This window comes from Podarcis erhardii (assembly GCF_964252035.2).
Source record: "Podarcis erhardii genome assembly, chromosome: 9".
Classification (NCBI taxonomy): domain Eukaryota; kingdom Metazoa; phylum Chordata; class Lepidosauria; order Squamata; family Lacertidae; genus Podarcis; species Podarcis erhardii.
The window spans coordinates 51,205,959-51,231,431 of NC_138512.1; the positions used below are offsets into that span (position 1 = coordinate 51,205,959).

A 25,473-nucleotide genomic window follows, 5' to 3' on the forward strand; every position below is an offset into this window, starting at 1 on the left:
TAGCTTTCAACATGGTTTAAAGTGGAGTGCTTTTAAGTTTGTCCTGGCCAATCTAAAAATGTCCATCGGAGAATAAAACCATACTTTCATACCCACTTCCCAGAGTCTCACTTTTGTAGAGCAAGATGTTATTTCATTCTGTATTCAAAAAAATAGTATTTTTAACATACAGTCTGAATGCCAAATGGAAGTATAGGCCAGCATTATAATGTATTATAATGAGAATAAATTGACTGTCAACGAAAGCTACTAATTATTAGGTGAGAGTATAACAAGAGGACTGTTCACACATAAAACTAAGGCATGCTTTGTTCAACTTAACTTATTAATATTTATTAAATTTATATACCACCCTTTATGCAAAGATCATATACCACCCTTTATGCAAAGATCACAAACTATTATTAGTTTGAATGTGCAAACCCAGCCTAGCTTACTAACCATAGTTGGTTTCCTCCCACCAAACAATAAAGTCATGAATTTCTTGTTGGTTTACAAACCATGGCCGATACTAAGTGTAACTAGAACTTAGTGTTCTGTTTGAACCCAACAACCTTGCTTAATCATTCTTTGTTTGACCACCCCAATCCTTGGGACAAGAGCAGAAGGCAAAAGCAGCTGAAAAACAAGCCAACCTTTGGAGAAACAAGCCACAGCTTGCTTGCTAGTCTGTAAGATGGCACATGGTTTGTCTAACTAATGAAGGTTAAACTAAGTCACCATTGGAGCTAAGTGTTTTGTTGAGCTAGGGCTCTAGCATATATTAGACCAGGCTTCCTCAACCTCGGCCCTCCAGCTGTTTTTGGCCTACAACTCCCATGATCCCTAGCTAGCAGGACCAGTGGTCAGGGTTGATGGGAATTGTAGTCTCAAAACATCTGGAGGGCCGAGGTTGAGGAAGCCTGTATTACAACAAAGCAGAACATGTTATATTAATGAGCCAAAGATTAGAACGACTTTGAAGCAGATGTGGCAGGGACATAAGAAGTGGAAGGGGAGAAAGGGGGACATCATAAATATTCTGTGGAAATAGAGAATTAGATGGTTGAGGTGGATGAGCTGTAGCGGTAGAGCGCTTGCTTTGCAAGCAGATGGTCCCAGGGTCAATCCCAGTTGGTGTAGACAAAGACTGCACTAGATGGACCAATGTCCAAATCAGCAGCTTCTTCTGGGTGAATTGCACAAAAGGCCTCTCACAGTAAGTGCTCCAATGCCCTTAATGATGGGCATATTGGGCTACTGGTCACCTGGTGACTGAACAGCAATAGGTGCTTGGATGCATGTTTTACATTCAAACTATGAAGGAATCACTCAGAAGGTGTGTGACTATACTATGTATTTACTTCAGTACATCTTTACTTGAAAGATGAATGCTGTCGCTCTTAAATTAAAGGAAACCCAAAGTTATTTGATTTTGCATCAGCTTTCCAAGTTATAAAACCCTTCTATTGCCCATGTTTTTCTATATACAAAAAAGATGTACAAGGATACAGGTGCAACAGACTTTGTACTTGCATTATACAACAGAATTTCTGTGAAAGGCCTCATTTCAGGGGAATGCTAACAGATAATTTGGGATTAGCTGGCATATCCTGCAAAGGACCAGTGCTGCTTAATATAGAACAAGCTTCTGAATGAAGAATGGGAGCTGTTCAGTTGTGGGTTTTTTCTGCTCAATGCCAGCTTTAATTTTTATGCATTACATAATAGTGGGAAACACTTCTTCTGGCTAGTACAAATGACATAATGCATGTAACAAATGCATTTATGCTTTAGTGTAGCTATTTCTTTTAAAAGTATTTACAACTTAGCTGCAACAAGTTGTCCCTCGTGTTATAGAGGCCGTGTTACAGAGGCAACGAGTTAGTTGTCCCCTGTGTTTCAGAGGGCTGACCGGCCTCAACCACAAATCGGGTGCTTCATTTCATGCTGTGGAACATATTTTCATCGGCGATTCGGAAGTGATCTTTGCTTTTCACATTTTATATCACATTTAAAGATATAGATACTGTATATATATATATTGCCAACAGGCCTATGTAGTTGTTAAGAAATTTGTGGAGAAGCTAGTCATTTTAATGGTGGTTTTGTAGTGCTTTTAATAACTTTTCTATGTATAAAAACACACTCTGAATTGTATACTGGTTATTTCTGTAATGGTTCTAACAGCACAATCCAATGAATGTTCAGTTATAAATGAATTCCATTTTATAGAAAGAGGCTTACTCTTTAGTAAGTGTGTGGAGGACTTTGGCCTTATAGCACAATTCTACACCTATCTACTCAGAAGTAAGTCTCACTGAGTTTAATGGAGCTTACTCCCAGGTCAATGGGTATAACATATGGGATTGGATGCATACTTTTTCCTGGAAGTAAGCCTTATCAAACACATTGGCACATGAAAACAAACATGCATAGGATTGCTTTGTAAATCTGGTAAAAGCAATCAGTACATATTTTGTTTCCAAAGCACCTGGTTTATGAATAATGTTTAAGGTGGTGGCACTGAAAACACTGTCTCTGGGCTGAGAACCAAAATGCCTGTGACATTTATACTGAGAATGAGTTTCCATACAACTCCTACGTCCAGAGGCAAGGAATTAATGAATTGTCAAAAACACGAACAACTTATACATGGCACTCATATATGCCTCATATATATGCCTACCTAGGAATCCTTTCCTTTTCATTCAGTTTTGCTAGCTCTGTGCTTCAAAACCCAATGCATATTGTGGCACATGAATTCAATGAGACTTACTTCTGAGTAGACAGGCATAAGATTACACAGCAAGATTCACACCACTACCAGCATCCTAAGCCACAGCTATGTCTCTGTGATGGATTTCTCGTTTTGATAAGCACGGTTATTTATTTATTCCAATGTATGTCCTGCCCTTCCCGCCAAAGAAGGCATACAAAATAGTTTCAAAAATATAATTAAAAATAAAAAAGGATATTTTAAACTTCTATAAAATAATTTCTTGGTTGCCAATAACCATATCTTTCAGCCACCAAATGGTAAACAGGAATGTTTTTAGATTCTTTCTGAATGCTAATAGTAAGGGATACAGCTGCACCTCACAAATGGGAAACTGCCCCCGAGGCCGTATCAGAACATCAGAATCACAGCAATATAAACTGGAGTCCAATATAAACACAATCCCTGTATAGCTAGTTGTTCATTCTCCCACCCAAACCCCACACAGTTAAAATATTTTTATATAAGCCGTTACAAAAGCTTAGTCCTTTTTAAGACAGTTTTAATCCCATGATCAGCACTTAATATTGTCAAGCCTAGCTGTCTCCCTGCCTCCCCATCCCTCGTCTTTTTTTTTAGTACCTTCTGTGATAATCTTGCCTCCCAAATATTTGATTATCAAATAAGATTATCAAATAAGAGATTATTATACACAACAAATCAAAATCCAGATAATGTGAGAAAGCAAATAAAAAGCGTTTGAATCTTACAAGGAGAGCAAAGAAGGTGAAGAAAAATCATACACACCATCTGAACTTTTACCATCTCTCTAGCGTGCAACTAATTTACATCAACTGACAAAATAATCAGCAAAACACTTCAGTTTACAAGAAGGGAGTTTGTGTACTCACTGAAAAAACCCAGGCTGCACGTCCCTGGATCAATGACTACCATTACTACCATCACTGCTACGGAAAAGGCAGTTCCAAGCCAAGAGTTCGAGGCCCATCTCCAACATATTTGCAGAGGCCCTCTAAGGAAAATCCTTTCATGAGGCCCCTGCGTGACATACACTGCGGTTAAGTAACTGGGCCAAATGCATATAAGTTAAATCTTGCTCCTGCACATTCAACTAAAGAGCCCAGGAACAATTAATTGGGAGTCTTCTCTGCCTGGTACTAGAAAGCAGCTAAACATACCTCCAAGAACTAATATACTCAGGGAAGGATGCTAAAAGACGTGAAAGTTGGAACCGAACTCAATGGGACTCACCTCCAAATAGACATGCATAGGATCATACTGGAAAAGACACTTCACACAATATAAACATACACAAATAGACAAAAGTGCTCGCCAACCATAGTCTATGTAGTGCTTCCAGATGGAGCTTTTAACGCAACCCAGTCGTTGCTCTCCCGCTATAAGTGACAGCAGATGACTTTCTACACTTCAGCAGCGACAGCATTTTTTTACATATGCATCCTGCTATGTTCTGTTAATAAGGGACACGGGTGGCGCTGTGGGTTAAACCACAGAGCCTAGGACTTGCCGATCAGAAGGTCGGCAGTTCGAATCCCTACGACGGGGTGAGCTCCCGTTGCTCGGTCCCTGCTCCTGCCAACCTAGCAGTTCGAAAGCATGACAAAGTGCAAGAAGATAAATAGGCACCGCTCCAGCGGGAAGGTAAACAGCGTTTCCGTGCGCTGCTCTGGTTCGCCAGAAGTGACTTAGTCATGCTGGCCACATGACCCGGAAGCTGTACGCCGGCTCCCTCGGCCAATAAAGCGAGATGAGCGTCGCAACCCCAGAGTCGGCCACGACTGGACCTAATGATCAGGGGTCCCTTTACCTTTTATGTTCTGTTCATACTGGTGGCTGTAATACAGCCACATTGATAAGCAGGGCCGTCTTTAGCATATGCCCCGCCAGGGTGCAAAGATCCGCCCAGCGCCCCCAAATTTAGTGCTGCCCACGTCTACATCCAAGATATACTTCTCCGCCGTTGCAGGCGAGGCCATGGCAGTGGCGTCCTGCTCTTCTGAGTCTTGCTGCTGTCGCCCCTCAAGAACCAGGGATCCGAGCTCCACAAAGGGGCACAGCTTCACATCCAGGTGCTTTTAAAAGCTCCCCAGGAGGAGGAAGGACACAGCAGCCACACAGACAGGCGGCAAGAGAGCAACACCTCTCCATGCAGGGCGGGACTCTGGGGAGGAGAAAGCAGCCAGGGTGGAGGCAGCAGCAGCAGCGGCCAGCTTTGAATGTCAGCTTGATCAAAATTATTTATTATTTCATAACAGGTAGATAGTTAAGAGCTTATGCAGCTTCAGCGGCGGGCGCCTGGCGCGCCCCAGAATTTAGCGCCCAGGTGCCCCACACCCCTTGCACCCCCAGGTAAAGACGGTCCTGTGGATAAGTAAGAGACTAGGAGTCAAATCACATCATTTCAACATGTTGGGTTTAAAAAAAAATATCAATTGCTTCCTTTGTGCTAATGCTTTTTTGGTTGTTTGTTTAAGAACTACCATTGTATGACTACTTTAATCATGTTTAAAGAGAAAAAAAGCGCATCTTAGCAGAATTAAAAAATATATATATTTAAAATATAAACATCCTGCTAACATGATGCTTACCAGAAGGGTAATGGTGAATCTAAGGTGTGGCAATTGGGTTCACTACTTGAAATGTTCCTAGAACAAGTCAAAATCAGACCCTTAAAAATGATGGGGGAAAGTAGCACAAAGGCCATCTATACCTGCAGAAGTTGCTTTGCTGTTCCATTCCTTTGATAGAGAATTTTACAAGCTCTCGGAACAATCAGAACAGGGAAATTATAGGAGAAGATTTAATGATGACATATAGATATGCGATTCAGCCTTACATGTTAAGCACACACGCATAAAAAAGATGGTCGCCATGAGAAGAGGATGCTTGACTAGATGTGCCACTGGCCTCCAGTAGGCTCCTCTCATGTTCTTAAAAATATAGTTTACAAATTTACAGTTGCAAAGTTGTAACCTGTCACGATGGACACACAGGAACCAGAAATAAGTAAGTGATATAGATTTCGGACGAACAGAATATAGCTTTCTGATCTCAGAAAACTTAGGAAGAACCCTAACTTATAAGCAGCATAAGCCTGTCAGCATCTATTTCCCTGTTCAAACATAAAACAAATAGGGCACTATCAACAGCTTGCCATTGGCTAAAAGTTAAGAGACTGCAGTGAGAGGGGCAGGGAGAGTCTCCAAAGCCATTTACAGGTTTCTAGATCAATACAGGGATGCGGGTGGTGCTGTGGTCTAAACCACTGAGCCGTTTGGGCTTGCTGATCAGAAGGTCGGCGGTTCGAATCCCCACAACAGGGTGAGCTCCGTTGCTCGGTCCCAGCTCCTGCCAACCTAGCAGTTTGAAAGCACGTCAAAGTGCAAGTAGATAAATAGGTACCGCTCCAGCAGGAAGGTAAATGGTGTTTCCATGCGCTGCTCTGGTTTCGCCAGAAGCGGCTTAGTCATGCTGACCACATGACCCGTAAAAACTGTCTGCGGACAAACGTCGGTTCCCTCGACAAGTAAATTGGGGTGAGTGCCGCAACCCCAGAGTCATTCATGACTGGACTTAACAGTCAGGGGTCCTTTACCTTTTTTTAAAAAAAAATACAACAAAGCAGCAAGAAGTCACCAGAAAACTTGGAGCATCAGCATGCTTCCAGCAACCAACTCCAGCAACCAGCTATCACATTCTCAACCAGCCACAGCCTCCTAACATGTTTCAAGGGAACGGATAAGACTATGATTCTGTTATATAATCTGAGAGACTAAAAAGCCAATCTACGTGTTACCCATGAGATAAATCACAAATCTCTTAACGTTCTTAAAAAGAAAACCCCTGTACTGCAGATGCAAGAGACTGCAAATTTGCTCATAGAAGCAGTGGAGAGGGGCTTATAACTCTTTCTCACTGCACAGTTTTTATGATCAAGGATCAAACTCTCACACCCACACCAGGCTGCTTAATTTCCAATGAAGGAGGGACACAGATAACCCCAGCAGTCCAATGAGAGAAAACAGAGAGGGGTGATTTGCGGGTGGGGGCAGGGGGAAGACTTAGTACGCCTTTCCCCCAGACGCCTAATGTGCTCTAAATCACTCCCACTGCCCCACTCATCTTCATAAGGATTCAGTAGTGCCCCAATTCTAATTTGTGGGCTTTGCTTACATCGGGTTGTATCCAGCATACTGTTAAATTAAAGTCACTCAGCGGCATACTTGCTCCACTAGCTTTGAACCAGTGGAATGTTATTGCAAAAGAGAGCGCAGAAGCAGGTTACTGCTAACTTTGTTGTGCAATAGACTGTGCATGGTGTTGCACGAGTTTCTGCTAATGCAACTACTGTGTTAAATTCCCCTGTTGTACTACACTAAAACTCATTCATCTGCTAGCAGAAGAGACCTTGCATTAGCAGACAGCAAATGCTGGATACAGCCCAATATTGTTTAGTTAGGCCTAAGGCTCTGGAAAAACAGTAAAGCAAGTTAGGTGTGACTAGAACATTTACACAAAACTGATACAGAAAATAGAATGCAGGTTAAATAAAGCTGATGTAGGTATCTTTGAATGACGAAAGCTTAGGCTGCCTAAAAGCAAAAAAGGAGGACACTTTTAAAATGATTTACAGTCATACATCATGTTATGTTTGCTTCATGTTACGTTTTTTCAGGTTGTGTCCCGCGGTGACCCGGAAGTACCTGAAAGGGTTATTTCCAGGTTTCTCCGCTAATGCATGCGCACAAGCGCCAAATCGCACTTCGCACATGCACACAAGCGCCAAATCGCGCCACGCACCTGCACAGATATGGCGCTTCAGGTTGTGAGCTTTTCATGTTGCAAATGGGCCTCCAGAACGGATCCCGTTCGCAACCAGAGGTACCACTGTACTAAGACACTGAATCTGGTGTAAAAGAACTTAGGAAGTGATTCAATGGTCTCTAGGAAGATGTCCCAGAAGCCACATAATTTGAAGGTTATCCTTCTCTACGATCAGAGACAGAGATGACTTGACCACTGCACTTCATTGTAAGGATGAAGCCACGTTCTCTTTCGAAGCAAGAAATGTGGGGCATACATTATCTAAATGTAATAAATAGCAAGTTGAGAAACTGAGAACTGATGCCATACTTTGCATTATTAATGAACACAGCGCAGCACCTTAATGAAAACATAGCTGAAGATGACACCCACAAATCCATGAGTGAGATAAACAAGATGATCTATTATTTTTGTCATCAAGCAGTCATGAGATTGCATTGAGCCAAACAGAACTGTTATTCCTTTTAAAAAGTGTTGTTGTTCTTCATTCTGTGATTGCATGCTTACTAACCAAAAGTGAGTTCTGATTTCGTTTGGTTATTCAGATCAAAGTCCACTAAAACAAGGTAGGCTTTATAGAAGGCATAACAATGCTTAAGATTCCCTTAGCAGATGAAGAGCAGGATGCCTTGATTTGTTCATTATTATTATTTTGTCCTTGCAGCAGCACTAAACTTCAACCAGAAACCAAATCTAGGATCCCATGAATAACTGCACTTTTGTTTGGTACACAATCACCTTTTTGCTTCCAAGGGACAGCAGGAGAGCAGGGAGCCTTAGTGGAAAAAATGATCAGAGGAGAACAGGTTAAGCAGTCTTTCTGCCTCACTATTCATTCTTCCAGTCAAACTGGCAGCCTCCCACAATTGCTTTGCTTTAAAAAGAGAGAGAAAGAGGCATCTGCTGTGTAACATCAAGCAAGCAACTAAGGATGACATTTTCCTGGGAATCTTACAAGGACTGGGGGGAAAATGACAAGAATTGTAAAAAGGGTTAATATAAGAACTGGAGAAAAAAATTGAGGTAGAAAGGAGATGAAAGCTGGAGAAAAAGAGTAACTTCTAGCTGCTGCTTCTTTTTACAAAAACGGGGTGGGAATAAATGAAAGAAGGCAACGTGGACCATGAAAAAGTCAATTTAAAATGAGAGAGGACAGAAGACGGAGCGAAAATTAGCAAAAGGAAAGGAAATTATTCCAACAGAACATGCTTCAGCACTAAAAATGGTGAGAAAACAGGACGGTTTTTAGTGAGAGAAAGAATAGGAAGTTGAGGGTGCAGGGTGAGAGAGAAAAGGAGGTTTTTTTTAATTCATCACCTGGTAAGGTTCTGGCTGCAAATGTTAAGCATTAGAAAGCCAAAGGTGGAAGAGACATTATGGAAGCCTAAAAGTGGCCAGCGTGATTCCCTTGAGATATTGTTAGACTACAGCTCCCATCATCCCCAGATGACACAGGCAGCGGCTAGGGATGATGGGAGCTGTAGTCCAACAACATCGGGAGGGCAGCACATTGGCTAGCCCTGACCTAGATAACCATACAACATTAACTTGAGAAAGCAGAGTACAGAATACTGAGGAAGAGTACTATTACAGCGTAGAAAATGTGAGTGATCGTTAACCTTTAGCCATGGGCCCTCAGCAGAAAAAAAAAAAGGATTGTAAGGAAGGGATAAAATCAGAAGGAACTGGAACTGAAAGAAATCATGACCCCAGTTTAGGTGCAACCAAATAGCTTGATAATGAAGTCAACGAACCAACCTGGTTAGAGTAGCAGGCTTTTCGCCAGAAAAAAGGCCTCTGAGAGAAATGTGAGTATGAAGCAGAATTACCTAACTTTTGGTTACCTGACTTTTCCTTAAGAAAAAAGACATCCTTTCCTGAGCAGGTAATCAGCACTGTCAAACCGGACAGCACCAACCATATGTTCAACACTGCATGGGACCCTAATCCATAAACAAGCATCATGTAAATGTTTCCAGTTGCTGAGCACAGGAATCAAGCCATGTTTGTGCACATGAAGCATCTATGATGTTAATGTATTACCTTCTATTAATTTTTTTGCATTGTAATTTTCATTTCTGAACTATGTTTCAATTTTAAATGAAAAGTGGTAAATACCGTAAATGGCATAAATAAATAAATGGGGCACACAAGTCCAAGTCCAGAAAAAAGGCCCATGCAGGACAGTTGAATTTCAAATATGAACTATTGTTGCTGAGTGCAAGTAATCTGTCATATATGAAAAACCACAATGTTTGCTGTCAGCCTCAAATCAAGGTTCATTGACCGTTCCGCATTATTAGTTTTGTTTGGGGTTTTTTAAAAGCACTCTCAAATACATTTTAATTTGATATTAATACAAACCATTTCATTTAAGTGACATACAAGCTGTTGGTATCTGTCCGTCTTGAGACAGCCTTCTTGACCGCTGGACCCACTATTAGTCTCATCCACTCAATCGGCTGTCTTCACATGCAGGGGAAGTCCCGAGCTCACTAAGGGTTTGAGACCCATCAGCTGCCCTCACCTGCTTTAGAACACTTCTAAGTTGTCATTATTTTTACGGGGGATGCAGTCACCTACCAGCAAAGTCAGGTTGTGCAATCAAAACTGATTTTGAGTTCTTAAGCAATAAACTTGCATCCTCACAAAATTGGATTTTTTTTTGCCAAAAAAAAAATAAAGTAAAGGTGAAACCAGTGGAAAGCATGGGGGGGTAACATTTGTTTGACATGCAACATTGTTTAACCTTCCTGCAAACAAATCAGAATGAATGCCTGACAAATAGCCATTGCCGTCTAACCTCTCTATAAATTTTGTGCAAACAAATCAAAATGAATGCTCAATAAACTGGTCACTGGAAATGAACACTAGTTTCCCTCAGGCTGTACTTTATTGTTCTTTTCAGACATGGACACCTTTCCTTCTATTCCTTGCTGGGGGTGAAATCTAGCCGAGTCATATTTTCTGATAACCACCCAGAGAATTTTCTGATAATTCTCAGTTCTTTAGTATACACAAATGATATAAACTTTGTCCAATGCAAGTATTGCCTCAGGGCAACCTATACTGATAGCCCAGCACACAGGAATCTGATAGGAAACAGATAAAAATATATTTAACACAGAATACTGTTACCTTAGTGTAGATAACTCAAGCAGACTTGCGATGGAAAAATATATTATTAAGCCTCATGCCACTCTGCATACATTTTACCAAGTTTCAGTGATGCTCCTTACAAGAGATCCCTCAATCTTTCAGAACATGTTAGATGATGGCCACATACAAAGCAGAAAAAACTTGAAAGGGGTAACTGTGGAAGGGCGGGCAGGAGAGGGAAATGGGCTAGAATATTTTTGTGTTTGTTTCTTGTATCGTATGTGCAAGTACCACAGAACCCTGTGCTTCCAATTTTTGGTCAAAAAGAACAGCTTTGAGGACAAAGTAATATATCAACATGCTGAGAAAAACTCTTGCTCACAAAGGAATGAACGATTAGGTCAATCTGTGCTTTTAACCTTCAGCACATACTAACTTGGAGTGATGCAAGTTACTGTAAGCACATCTCTTCTAAGAACTAATCCACTAATGAGTACTTATCTCCCAGAGATCACTTGTTTCCGATATACAGCTTAAATGCATCTAAGATTACAAATAAATATTTACAGGCCTTGCAACGGGGTGAAAAGATTATGAATAAATGATATATTCCACACGCTCAAAAATACCAATATTATCCTTTATCATAAACATGAGCAGTGTAAGTAGAGTATGATACTTTGTTCTGTAATCCATTTTATGTAACCAGTGTAGGGGGAAATGTAGTGAGGAAATGAAGTTAAGACATATGAGGGCTTTTAATCAGCATGAATGTTTTAGCACTGCTCTGTATTTTAATACTTTTAATGTTTCTTTGTATGGCTGAATATAGATTCAGCTTAAATCAGCTGAATCTTTGCCCAGACTTGTTTCTGATAGAAGAAACAGAACTTTCCAGAACCACATTTTCTGTTCATGGGAATTAAACTGCAGCAAGTGTAATGTCTGAAGGACTTAACACCCAGATCTCCTTGGAATCCCAGCCTGAAGCTAGCAAATTCATATATGACTCACAAAGATACACAGATCTTTCCAACCTTAACCTTTTGTCACAGAAGCAGCCTACAACTATACTTATATGAACAAAACTGATATTGGTAGTAGAAGAGCAACACCCAGGAGTATTTGCACATGCAATACAAGAAATACAGTATTCACCCACCTGACAACCAACACCTCCAAATCCACATTAGCCGTTTGTGGTAATAACTGTTCACCCACCTTCCATTCCCTAGGAGCTGACGACACCAAGTACTTATCACCAGGTATCAATGCACAAGCTAAGGAAAGACTGCTGCCTAATATTCTGACAGTATCCCCATCTCTTCCCCATTAACCCTCTGATCACTTCCTCCTCTAGGCCCCACCCCCAGGAGTTATGCCCCCAGCCCTGGCCACAAGCAACTCCTGTGACTGGCTGCTCAGAGGCCCCTGTCAATCAGAGCCTAGCTGAGTCAAGAGCCCTTGCCAACATTCCTTTGTTCCTAATTCTGGAACCACCTCCAGAGGCTATGAATTTTAGAGTACACGGTGCTGTACTAATCTACTTAATATAAAATTAAATAGATCAATACTCTGCCTTAGATTTAGACTTTCCTTATGATTGTGTCTACCCACTCTTTCTTCCATGGTCCTAAATAAACTTCAATCAAATTTCTGGGCTATACTGGTTTCTGGACACACTCAAAGGCTGTTTATTTCCCCCACCACCAACATTACTCTGCTTCTGATTTAAAGTGCTTGGGAGGTCAGGACAGGTGACAGGCTGAAGTTAGAATAGAATCATAAAGGTGGAAGGGACCATGAGGGTCATCTAGTCTAGCTCTGTGCAGTGCAGGAATCTTATTTGCACAACAGCAAAAAGAGCTTGAACTCACAACCCTGAGAATAATTGCCTCATGCTCTACCGACTGAGAGACTTGGAATACAGCTGACTGTCTCGCTACACTCAAATAGACCCCCTTAAGGCAACTAAGAATCCTGAACCCCTTATTCAAGATGACAAATAATCAGGTGGCAGCGAGAAGGGAGAGGTGCAGGATGGGACAGCCATTGTTTGTGAGCTGCACCAGAGTGTATGCAGTGTTAGGAAAGGAGTAGTACCTCTAGTGGGGGACACGTCATGCTCCTTCTGTAATTGTTTGTCCACCTCTGGTCCCCACACTCTACTCAGATCATCTGTGGCTCCTAGAAGCTGTCAACATGCAATGGCAGCGACACTCTGGGAAATGGCTTTGACTAGCTGGCTAAACTAGATGAGGGGAGCCAGTGGGACTCAAACCCTTGCTGAGTTAAGGACTTCCTCTACATACAAAGACAGGCTCCGGTGGAACAAGCAGACAAGCCCAACAGCAGGTCCAATGGTCAAGAAGGTGGCTTCTGTACAAGCTGTAGAGAGAAGTGATTCTGATCTAAACCTCCACTGCCTTGCGGGATGTCTTTGGGAGAAGAAGAGGCTATGGAGTAAACCCTACACAAATCAGGAGTGGAGTCCCTAAGATGGTTGGATGGCGCCCTGTACGCCGCCTCCTGGCAGCTCCTGCAGCCAAGCTGGTGCCAAACGTATTGCTCTGCTTTCTTTTGGACCACATCAGTGAGACCAACATGGGGGGGGGGGCTTGTCACCCCCAAAGGTGCATGCCATTGTCTTTTGAGACAGATGGATGCAAAGAACACAGGAGCAAGTTTACCAACATTACCTGACACATTCAGAAAGTCTAAAGAATCCATTAAAAGGAGTTACACTAATTCCTAATAAAATGTAAGCAGACTAGCAAGAGAATTGATGCCACATTTTACATGCCACAAGTCTTCTTGTGTTACCTAGATTGATCCCAAAATAACTCTGTGTTAAATGTACCATTAAGTCATTTGCAAATATGAGAACACTGAGGCAGACGGAATCCCCATAACATTAAAAATCACTGTATTCCCATACAACTGGGAGTTCTAAAATTACAGGATTCTGTGTTAAAAGCAGATTTTGCTGTCAGTGCATTACAGGACATATGATGTTGCTCAACTAATCTTATTGTCACTATGAATGCCAATTCATAATTGGCATTCATAACCCTGAAATTCAAGTGCACATAATAAATAAAACATTATATCTACATGGAACAATGTTATAACAAAAAATATTTTACAATTCACCCAACGAATCAAAGGAGGAAGCATTTTAATATTCCAAAAACATTAGAATCCAAAAACTAGCTTTCTTCTTTTCTGTTCTTTTTAGAACACTTTCCCCCAGTTTCATGAGTTTGTCACCTCTTTTTACCAGTTTCCTTTATTTCTGAATAAGCTTAACACAAAACCCTCTCATTCTCAAAGCAACAATTGTGCCCATGACCAACAAGTCTTTTTGCAATAATGCTTATGGAATGGAATAAAGTATCAGGAGCCAGGGCGGGAGCGGCAAGTTATACAAGCCTTGGGATGAAAGAGATTCTGTGCTTTGAGGAGCATGTCTGGGATTGTTGGGAATCCTAGGATTGGTGCCCATTATGGGTTGCAGACACTCGGAAGACAGGTAAGGGGCCGAGCTGCAGTCAGTGTGACTTTGTGCATGGCATGAAAGGCAAAGGGAAAAGATACACAGATGCTACAGGAGTCTGCATAACACAATGCCAAAATAAAAAATATAGAAGCAGGGGCAAGTGAAAAGATGAGGTGAAATGACACAACATGGAGAACAAAATTGGTTCAAAACTAGGACTGGTTATGTAGGAAGGATCTCAGGTGGTGTCAGCAGCTGAAGGTGAAGACAACAGGGAAGTCCATCTCTGCGAGACGTAAGTTTCTGAAAGCAGTGGACATAGCAATTATTTCCAGCAATTAGAGGGAAACCAGGGGAAAGTGGGCGATGGATGATGTTAAGCAATGTTAGTGCTAGGTAAGAATCATAGAGCTGTAGAGTTAGAAGGGACCAAGAGCAGGGAAGCTCCTATGGATGGGGATCATGTATTTGGCTGTGGGAACCATAGCATGTTGGTTGTGTGTGTGTAGAAAGCTGCAAGCAGTGATAGATCTTATTCTGACAACTGGCTTAAATTTTTGGAAAAAAACCACTACCCACCAGCTACAGTTCCCACAGCCCGTTCTCCCTGCATTCCTAAACACAGCTGGGAGCCAGATGCATTGAATTTAATGGGACTTCACCTAGAGATTTGTTATATCTGCTCATCTGCCTTTTGCCCAGAGATGGCCTTCCTTTTAAACCAGAGGTGAGGAACCTGTGACCCTCCAGGTGTTGTTGAGACTTGACTTCCAACACCACTGGCCACTGGCCATGCTGGCTGGGGCTGAGGGAAACTAGAAGTCCAAAATCTAGCCTGCCACAGGTCCCCCATCCCTGCTTTACTGCATTTTAAAAATATTTGTCACAGTTATTGTGGTGTTTTTGTTTGTTTTTCGAAACTTCATAAAACCCAAAGATAACCTTAGGAGATATCACCTGCGTGAAACCACAGCCAATGTTCTTTAAATTAAATGACCCTCGGGGAGTTTTAAAACATGGAGGCGCCTCACTCTGGTTTGGGTCTGAGGATGAGGCCAGCGGGGCCCCGTCCCGTCGGTTTGAGGGCAGAGACGGCGGGCCGGTCGGTACTTACTGTACGGGTCGCTCTTCTCCCGGACTCCATCCACTCTGCCGTCGGGGTTGATCCTCAGGAAGAAGCCGCCGTTTTTGCAGTAGAGCCGCTTGGGATCCTTAAAGTGTCCGGGCGCGAAGGTGCCGCCACTGCCTCCGCCGCCGCCGTCGTCGGGCATCGCGGGGAGGGTGGTGATGCCCGCCGCAGCCATCCCCGCCGGGCCCGCCGCTGCCGAAGACGGCTCCCCCCGGGGTGCCCTCCCGCGAGCGCCTCGCCGACGGCCGCCTCGGCCGCGTCCCCCCAGCCTCGCGCCCCGGCAGCCGCTTCTCCCTCGCCCGCTCAGCCTGGCCGCCCGACGGCCACCTCCGCGGGGAGGGCCGGGGCAGACGGAGAGGCGAAGGCGCCCGCCCGCCCGCTCGCCCGCCCGCCCGCCTTCCCTCGGGGCTCCCTGCCCAAGTTCTCGCAAGTTCGCCGCCGAGCCTGGCGCCTCCGAGAGACCTTTCACCGGAGCCAGCCAAGCCTCTCCGGCCCAGCACGCCGGGGAGTCCTCTGGCTGAAAACTTGCGGCTGCCGCCCAGTGCGCGGAGAGAGAGGGACGCGAGGAGACAGGCGAGGCGCTGTTGCAGCTTCTGGGCTCGCCAATGTGCGGCCCCTCGACCAGGACTTATTATTTGCTTGTTTGTGCCCTCCCCTCTGCCCCTCCTCCGGCCTCCCACCCCTCCGTGTCTCTTGGCTGGGCCGGTTCTCTGCCTGCCGTCCGGTGTGACGGGGAGAGGAGGTGGTCGATTCTGCTGCTGTTGGAAACTGGCCGGGATGGGGAACGGGGGGAGCGCCTTCCCTCCTCCGCATCCCTCCGTGTAACTCTAGCCTGCCCAAAGAGCGCTTGCACAATGCAGCAGCCGCCGCTTCACCCCGGGCCAAGCGCTGCTCGGCTCCCACCCAACAGCGCTCTCCTTTTCCCGCCGCGCCGGCCTGAGCAGTTGCAAAGCGGCACAAGTCGCTGCGCACTTCCAAGCTTTGCAACCGCTGCTCCAAAAAGGCGCGCAGCAAGGCGGCGGGGCCGTTGTAGAGGTGAATGCACCGAAGGGACACTCAGGCACCCCACCACCACCAAAAAAAACCCCCCTCCTGCCCTGGAAAGCCAGCAACCTCCCTCCCTCCCCTCCTGTCCACACACGAAAAGCGAAGCAGCAGCAGCAGCAGCAGTTCCCTGTACCAGCAGGAAGCAGGTGCGTGCAAAAAAAGCGCAAATCGCTCCGTGGACTCAAACTAGCTAATCGTACTCTCCGCGCTAAAGGCAACGCACATAGATTAAGGTTACCAGATTTTTTTCAATGAATCTGGGGACACTTTTCAACTTCAATGTATTTTGTATGGGGACTGATTAATAAATCCGGGGACTGTCCCCGGGAAACGGGGACATCTGTTAACCTTAACATAGATTGCTAGCTCATGTTGTGCTCTGAGCGGAGTATGAACCACTAGTCTCAAGATGGTAACGCATGGGAAGAAGAGTCTTTCTGAATCTCCCAAGTGATACAGCCCGAAGTGAATGAGGCCTGCGGATAATTCAAGAAAGGGAAAAGGGTGGGCGTGTGTTGGATATGGCGAACGCCTGGCTAGCACCCTCGTAGCTATGGCTCTGCGAAAAGCCCATATTTGTACACTCTGAATGTCAAGTTTACAGCATCATAAAGGAGTCAGAATTAAAGTTCAGAAGTTCTTTTTAACTCTTGCATGAACATGGAATACCCTTACCAAGGAAGTTCATCTTTCCAACTCCCACTGTAATACTTCAAAGAGTATTTGCCTTGCATTGTTTAAATGGATTGGAGAGCTGGTGGCTGTCTCTCTAGCTGGAGAACTGAGGACTGGACTGGCATTGCTTACACTTGAATTTTCTTATTTTGATCACTGTATATTTATAGTCAATTATTGTTTTTTTATTGTGCCTATTAACTTTATTGCTCACTGCCTGGAGTGTAGTGGATTGTAAAGCAATTTATAAACCTGACAGATGGCTAGATAGATGTCCTGGCTCCTTCCTTCCCTCCTCCCTTCCTTCCTTGCTTCAATTCCTGAGATGAGGTGTGGGAGTCATAAAGTGGGGAAATCCATAAAGGGGATCCAGCCGAGTCATTCTTTGTCTATTCCAAGTTGATAAACATTCAAGTAACACTGAAACATGCCCGGGCAAGATCTAGCTATCCCACATTCCCTTAGTGGGGAAAGAAATCTCACTCAGATAGTTGGAATGATTGGGTTAGAAAGGATCCACTACCTTTACACTACCTATCCAAATTTCACCAGACAAGGAAGTGCATACCAGAACTTCAAATTCTGTTTGGAAATCAACCAGCATATAATGTAGCTATTTATTCCTTGGTGGTCATTTAGCTGGCCTCACCCTAACCTACAGCCAACGACCTAGCAGCAGGTTTTTGGACAAAATGACATTTTTGAGAGGTAGCCTCATATGCAATATGCTGCAATGGTCTAATTTGAATATTGCAAGACCATAGAAAAGTGGACCAGCTATCTGTTTTTCCCCAAGGCATCAGGTGGTATACCAGCCAGAATTAGTGACCAGTGATTCATGCCACATGGGTACTCAAAGGTTCACCCAAAACAGCCCCAAGATGTGAACCTGACCCTTCAGAGGCAATGGAACCCATCTAGATTAGGTTGAACATACCACCTCTCTGGTTCCATCAAACCACCTCCCAACAATATTTCCTTATTGTCTAGTTTATATACGAAAGCCAGTTCCCAACATTCTGTTTTATTTTCCTTACATTCTAACACACACTTCCAACATTCTGTCCAGTGTTTCCAAAATCCACTTTCTCTCTAGCCTATCTTCCGCCCCTCCAAAAAAAAAAACACCCCAAAGGCATTGAACAGGTCTAATGCCACCCTAAGAATATCTTTAAGTTTACTCCTTTATTTTACCCTCCTTGGAGAGTCATTATCATGCATTCCTATATGGAAAAGCAAAATATTACCTTGTCAGAGAATGTTGCAGTGAGAGTAAAGCCTGCTCACCATTCCTGATGCTGAGTGACGCCAACAAAACGATGGGAAAGGAGACCATCCTTGTTCATCTGCAGGCCACTCCAGATCTGCAGGGAAATATGTTTCAGATGTTCTTTAATTCATAGAATCATGGAATCACAGAATTGGAAATTTGGAAGGGACCCTGAGGGTCATGTAGTCCAACCCCCTGCAGTACAGGAATCTAGTTCAACCCCCTGCAATGCCATCCAACCTTTGCTTAAAAGCCTCCAATGAAGGAGAGTCAACCACCTCTTGAGGCTCTTGCCATCAGAACATTCTTCCTGATGTTTAGTCAAAATCTCCTTTCTTCTAACTTTAATGCATTGGTTCAGGTCCTACCCTCCGGAGCAGGAGAACTGAACGGGGGGGGGGGGAGAGATAAAGAACATAATTGATTAGGGATGTCGGGTGGCCATAAGTTCCTCATCCCCACTTTTCAGTCTCTGTAAAAATTTTACCTGGCAGCATTTGATCTGATTTTTCTTGGTTAGTTTCCTTGTTTACTAAATGCTAAAATAGTGTTACAATTGCTGAAATGTTTTCATGATAGACTGTGTTTAATTTCTATTTTTTCTTACCTTTTATTACTAAAAAGTTCATTATGGGAATGTTACTGTATTGCTCAGAATGTGGCTTAGCATTTCAGAATTTAGGCAGTGAAAATGAATGAATGAATGAATGTATAAATATGAATATGAATTTCCTGATATGTAAACAGACAGTGCTGCTTAATTACTTTATAGATCACTACACTCTTTAAGGATGAATGCTCATTCATAAATATCAGAGGGTGTCACCTCTGAACCCACCAGCTCTCTGTAGCTTTCAACCAGCATTGTGCAGGGGTTAGAGTGTTGGACTAGGACTAGCTACTCCCAGGTTCTACTCATCCATGAAGCTCATTGGGTGACCTTGGGCCAGTCACAAACTATTCTCAGCTTTATATATTTGTTATGATGAAAAGGGGAAGGGAGGAACATGCACACTGCCTGAGAGCCTGGCAAGAAATATGGGGTGTAAATGTACCAAATAAATAAATGCTCAGTCACAAAAAGGAACACTGGTAGCAGTAGGGCATGGCTCCTTTTCAATTCATGGTATGCTGGTATGCTAGTTATCCTTCACCCTCCTGTAACCAGTTTTATATAGTACATTAAAATACACACCATTTCTCACTCATAATTCTCAAAGCTCACCTCTCAAAGATGGTGAGCTTGCTGGGCAATTACAAGACCAGGTTTTGTACTGGACAGAAAATGTCCAATCGACTTCCAAAATGCTGTGCCAGTTGAGAATTTGGCGTGTATTCCTATGAAATGGACAAAGGCCAAATATGCAGTCATAGTTGCTTGCAAGAAATTAAGGCTCTTCTGGAACATGGGAAGAGCTTGTATCGCCAGAGAATGTTATGATCCAGAAACAATGGATTCTCCTGTAGATTGGTTCAAACCCAAGACTATATTAAAACTGCATGTTTCTAAAACCAGCAACAGAGGTTCGTACAGAAATGTAACCTGGCTTGAATTCGAACATCCTAATAATAAAATATATTGCCAAACAGCAACAGTATACAGTATACATGGAAGCCACAATATTTTCTCGTTTTAAAGACCTCTTATTAACCATCAGTGTTGTGAATTTCATTAGAGTGCCTACTGCTTAAGATGGACATGTAAGGACATATTTCTTGCCCTGGCCTGGTATCCATTAAAGACAAGACAATGTTTTCTTCCTGGAAGTGGCATCTTGTTGTGCAATGTTCAGACCAATGTGGAATGCTTTATATAGTATAGAAAAGTGGTTCCATTGTTTCATATCATGCATATGCTATTATATGTGGAGATATACTGTAGCCTAAGTATCCATGAGATAATATTCGTATCTTTTTATTTATTTATTTACTGGCAGAAAGTACCCAGTGTTGCTTGGGAATTCTAAGAAACCAAAATATACTAAGATTCATAAATTGATAATGTAATATGTTAGCGTCTACTATTGTAGAAGCCCATGTAACCCAAGTCAAACTGGAACGCCCCCAATCGCTGTTGTGTTTGGCACCTGAAAGAAACAAATCAGAGAGGCAAACTGCTTTTTATGTAGAGAAGAAGGAGAAATAAGACAGAAGATACATAGAAGGAATATATTATGTTTCAGGGGGGAAACCCAACTTCAAGTCCCTTTTTTAAAAAGCAGAAGAACCTTAGACACTTGGGCTTTCCAAGGGAAACAAGGATGGTACAAGAAGTCAACATTTCTGCCAAGTAATATTCTAAGTTTTCACCAACACTTAGGAAAAGACATCTCTATCCTGGCAAGACACATGGTATTCTGATGATGTGCCTTCTTTCTTTCTTTCTTTCTTTCTTTCTTTCTTTCTTTCTTTCTTTCTTCAGCACTGCAAAAATAAGTGGAAAATAAGATGTTGTCATGGTTAAAAAGTAGAAGCCAGAACATCATTGCAACCTGGAAAGCTGCTGTCAGTTGGTCTACAGACAAATGGTGCCTCTGGGAGGCACATCTCTGGGGCGGGGTGGGGGGCAGCTCTGAGATCAGGGACAACAGCAGCAGCTGCCCTGAGGACTCCCAAGGAGAGGGGAGAAGAGAGGAGGAGGCTGAGGGAGCACTCCACAAGGGAAGGTGTTTGATAAAGGGTGAGAGGCTGCAGACAAGGAGAGACATAACTGGGTTCCTGAGCCCCACAGGGGTGCAGCAGAAAGAATGTACAGTGGTACCTCAGGTTAAGAACTTAATTCGTTCTGGAGGTCCGTTCTTAACCTGAAACTGTTCTTAGCCTGAGGTACCACTTTAGCTAATGGGGCCTCCTGCTGCTGCCGCGCCACTGGAGCACGATTTCTGTTCTCATCCTGAAGCAAAGTTCTTAACCCGAGGTACTATTTCTGGGTTAGCAGAACCTGAAGTGTCTGTAACCTGAAGCGTATGTACCCGAGGTACCACTAGTTGGTGAAGAAGCAGCAGAAGAGTTTGGATTTGATATCCCGCTTTATCACTACCCGAAGGAGTCTCAAAGCAGCTAACATTCTCCTTTCCCTTCATGCCCCATGGACTCAAAAAGGGAGCTATGGACTCTAAAAGGTTGAAAACCTCTGCCCTATGAAGCAGAATTAAATGTATTCTACAAAGAGAGGATCCCCCTCCACTCAAATTATTGTGATAGCTAGGCTTAGACTAACCCTTGGCGCAAGTTGCACAACAGGACTCAAACTCATAATGATGGCTGAGCACATCAGAGTCTGTGGTTGTACATGGTGACATTTGCGGTATTAACATACGTATACTTGTTTTACATTGTGAGAGCTTTTCATCATGGTGGGGGAGCAAACCCAGGCAGTTACGTGTGTTCTGATATTTGGCACAACTAATAAAGGAAATTAACTGCGACATATATAAGGAGGTGGTTGGTTGCTTTGAACCAGCTTTTTAATATTCAATGCTAGGTATTGCGCTGAGGGAGAGAGAAATGGGCAGCTGCTTGATGCTGAGAGCAGCTGCTCGGTTCAGTGTTGCTGTCACCGGAGAAGCCTATGCAGTGGAGAGGGGTTGCTGGAACCTGTAACACTGCATAATTTGACTGCTGTACATCTAGAAGCGGGATGCGGGTGGTGCTGTGGTCTAAACCACAGAGCCTAGGGCTTGCCGATCGGAAGGTCAGCGGTTCAAATCCCCGCAACAGGATGAGCTCCCGTTGCTCGGTCCCTGCTCCTGCCCACCTAGCAGTTCAAAAGCACGTCAAAGTGCAAGTAGATAAATAGGTACCGCTCCGGCGGGAAGGTAAACGGCGTTTCCGTGCACTGCTCTGGTTCACCAGAAGCGGCTTAGTCATGCTGGCCACATGACCCGGAAGCTGGCTCCCTCAGCCAATAAAGCGAGATGAGTGCCGCAACCCCAGAGTCGGTCATGACTGGACCTAATGTTCAGGGGTCCTTTTACCTTTACCTTTTTACATCTAGAAGCACAAACTATGCTGTGGAGTTATTAACTACGGGTAGCACAAACTATGTTTTTGTGTATTAAGTCTGAACCCAGGCAATGAAGGTTTCCCTTTGGAGCTACATTATTGCCTTTGGTTTGCATAAGAAAAACAATACTGTATGCATAAACCTAAACTGAAAAGAAATGCAAGCTCAAAAGTTTAATGACATGCTTATAAAGTACTATGCAGCAAAGGAGGTTCATGACCAGCAGGCAGGCTTTTTACTGGCCTATACCTACAAAACAAATATGCAGAGATTTAGCTGGCCGATTGCCAGCCTATCAGGAATGAGTTAGAGTGGCTTGTCTGCTGATCAATCAGCTTCATAAACTGACCCACATCTCCATCGTGCAGCAACCTTTTGAGGTGGAGCAATGTCCCTAGCTGTGGTTTGCCAATGATCTGTGAACTCAGACATAACAACAAACCACAGTTAGCATAAACTGTGGTTTGCAAATCAGCTTCAAGCTGTGGTTTCCAGTCCTGGTTTGTTAGCTCAAAACAAACCAGTGTTTGTTGGCACCATTTAGAATTCAAATATTAAAACAAATCATGTCTGAATCCAGCTATTATGTCTCATAAAGGTGACCAAATACCTGGGAAATTAAATTTGTGAATATGGTTATGAATTTGGGAATAAGGCTTCTCGATTGCTTGCCCCTGCTCTTTTTAAAAGGGCAACCCAAAAGTTTTCTTAAATGTGTTCACAATAATAAAAGTGCTTTGTGTCAAGAGCTAAGGCCATTAGGAGGGCATTTGCTCATTTCTGCACATCTTTGTATTCATCTGATAAATTGCCGGAGTCATCTATTGATCATTTTCCATCTAAAGTACATCTCGACAAATTGTCAGACAAACCCAGGAATCTTTTAAATTGCCTGGTGACAGAGGAGGAGGTAAAAGACTAAATAAGGGAAAGGCTCTGGTTTCTGATAGGTTTTGGTGGGACTTCAATAAAGCATTTAGGGACTAACTACATTTCTCAACAGGGATGCAGGTGGTGCTGTGGGTTAAACTACACTAGGACTTGCTGATCAGAAGGTCAGCGGTTCGAATCCCCGCGACGGGGTGAGCTCCCGTTGCTCGGTCCCTACTCCTGCCAACCTAGCAGTTTGAAAGCACATCAAAGTGCAAGTAGATAAATAGGTACCGCTCCGGCGGGAAGGTAAACGGCGTTTGCGTGCGCTGCTCTGGTTTGCCAGAAGCGGCTTAGTCATGCTCGCCACATGATCCGGAAGCTGTACGCCAGCTTCCTCAGCCAATAAAGCGAGATGAGCGCCGCAACCCCAGAGTCAGCCACGACTGGACCTAATGGTCAGGGGTCCCTTTACCTTTACCTTTACATTTCTCAACAACATTCTCAATGGAGACCCTATATTCCAAGGGGAAATACAAAGTTAAATCAGAAATTGTGGATAATGAATGTTTGGATGGGAAATGCATGAAGATCAAGGCAGGAAAGAACAAACTGAAATTAAATGAGATTTGACAAGAGTGCTGGTTGACACACCCTTCAGGCTCTGTATCCTCCAGGACTCTTTAAAAATAAAAACTATCTGAGCAAACGAAATACTCTTTCTCTAAAAGCAGTCAGGACAGCCCTGAAATTTTTATACAAAACTGAATGACTCTTTTGTGTGGTTGCCAAATGCATTAAGCCTAAAACTTTACTCTAAAAGAAATTGGGTTGGTGAGGAGAGAAAGCCCCCAGTTAAATATTAGGTTTATAGTATATTTTGCTATAGAATGGTGTATAAGGCTGGACATGTTTTGCTGCTAAAGCTAGCTGATTTGCTTCTTTTCTTAACCAACGCTCATGCAAACAGCTCAGTTCTTAAACTGAGTATGTATATGTTTGGGGGTTTTTTATACTGGGGATGCATGAGTACTGCTTTTTTATTATATACTCTAGTATTATGCTTGGATTATGGACATACAGAATAATTGAAAGCACACTTCCATGGCCTCATGAACATATGGCTCTCTGCAGCAGGGTTAACACAGAGAAGGCAAATAATAATGTAGAAAGCCCAAGGAGAGGAAAAGCCTGGAACCAAAATGTTTGCAATTAGCATCATTGACTGCACATGCTGGCTACAGTTCAGTCCTTGTGTGAGGGGGTACAACAAAAGGGTCGCAGCTGTTTAATTCAGTCCCAAAGCTAATCGTTTGTGATTTTGCAATACTGGCATCGTCAACACCTCCGTTTGTCCGGCCACTTTCCCCCGGGGAAACCAGCACTTTACCACTGAATCAAACCAAATGACAATTGGGTTTTCCATGGATTGCAGTTTGTTCCGATTCAGCAGTAAAGAGCATGTTTTCCAGGGGAAAGCTCTGGGACAAGTGAAAAACCACTTGGACCCTTGCCTAAAAAGCACGAGACAAACAGAAAACTACTTGAACCCATGATTTCTAGGCACGGGGCAAGTGGAAGTGTGGAAGAACCCTCAATCTTAATAAAGGCTCAATATTAATTAATTAACCCTCAATACTAATTAATTAGCTCCCCTGTCAGGAAACAACACTCACCTCAAGCTGTTGGTTCTGCAGACAGCAGAGCTGAAGGCCAACACACCCTGGCCTCAGACATTGGCCAAGAGAACATAGGAACCTGCCTCATATGGAATCACTGGTCCATCTAGCTCTGTATTGTCTAAACCAGGCATGTCCAAAGTCCGGCCCAGGGTCCACTTGTGGCCCCCAGGCTGGTTTCAAACAGCCCCCCAGGCAATTTTGAAAAAGCAATCTCTTGTGGCCCCAAGCACCTGCCCACCAAAGCCATTTCCTTTTTGCAAATACTGTAGTACATGTTTGGGATGTTGATGCTGCAGCGATGGGGGTGGCAGAGGGGCGCCCGCCACCTTGACCCAGTGCCAGATTTATGTATAGGCTAAGTAGGCTAAAGCCTAAGGCCTCTAAATCTAGGGGGCCTCACCAGCCTGCCCTCAACCCAGTGCCGCAGTCTCCCCTCTCCGAAAATTGCAAACCCAAGACTTCATGCAAGGCAGGGCAACTCAGGCCCCTAAATCTAGCGGGCCTCGTCAGCCTGCCCACTCCCCAGTGCCGCAGTCTCCCCTCTCCCAAAATTTAAACCCAAGACTTCATGCAAAGGCAGGGCAACTCAGGCCCAGCAACTATGAGGGCTAGCCAGTGGGGCCCAATTTGAA

General features: G+C 43.7%; 1 protein-coding gene and 1 long non-coding RNA gene across 3 annotated transcripts in view; one reads left to right on the forward strand and one right to left on the reverse strand.

The window, feature by feature from the left end:
- The window catches only part of FGF2 (fibroblast growth factor 2), a 23,906-nt gene extending 5,361 nt beyond the window's left edge, over window positions 1-18,545 (reverse strand). Inside the window, exon 1 of one of the 2 annotated variants that reach the window (XR_014160313.1) lies at window positions 18,261-18,545. Coding sequence is in view for 1 of the 2 variants with exons in the window: in XM_081877412.1 (XP_081733538.1) it covers window positions 15,277-15,466 (190 nt within the window). In the remaining variant the exon portion in view is untranslated. Of the gene's footprint in view, window positions 1-15,276; window positions 15,495-18,260 lie in introns of those variants that run through there. The other variant, XM_081877412.1, reaches the window with a different exon arrangement.
- LOC309350509 overlaps window positions 1-25,473 on the forward strand; it is a 148,478-nt gene that overhangs the window by 101,722 nt on the left and 21,283 nt on the right. The window lies entirely within an intron of this gene.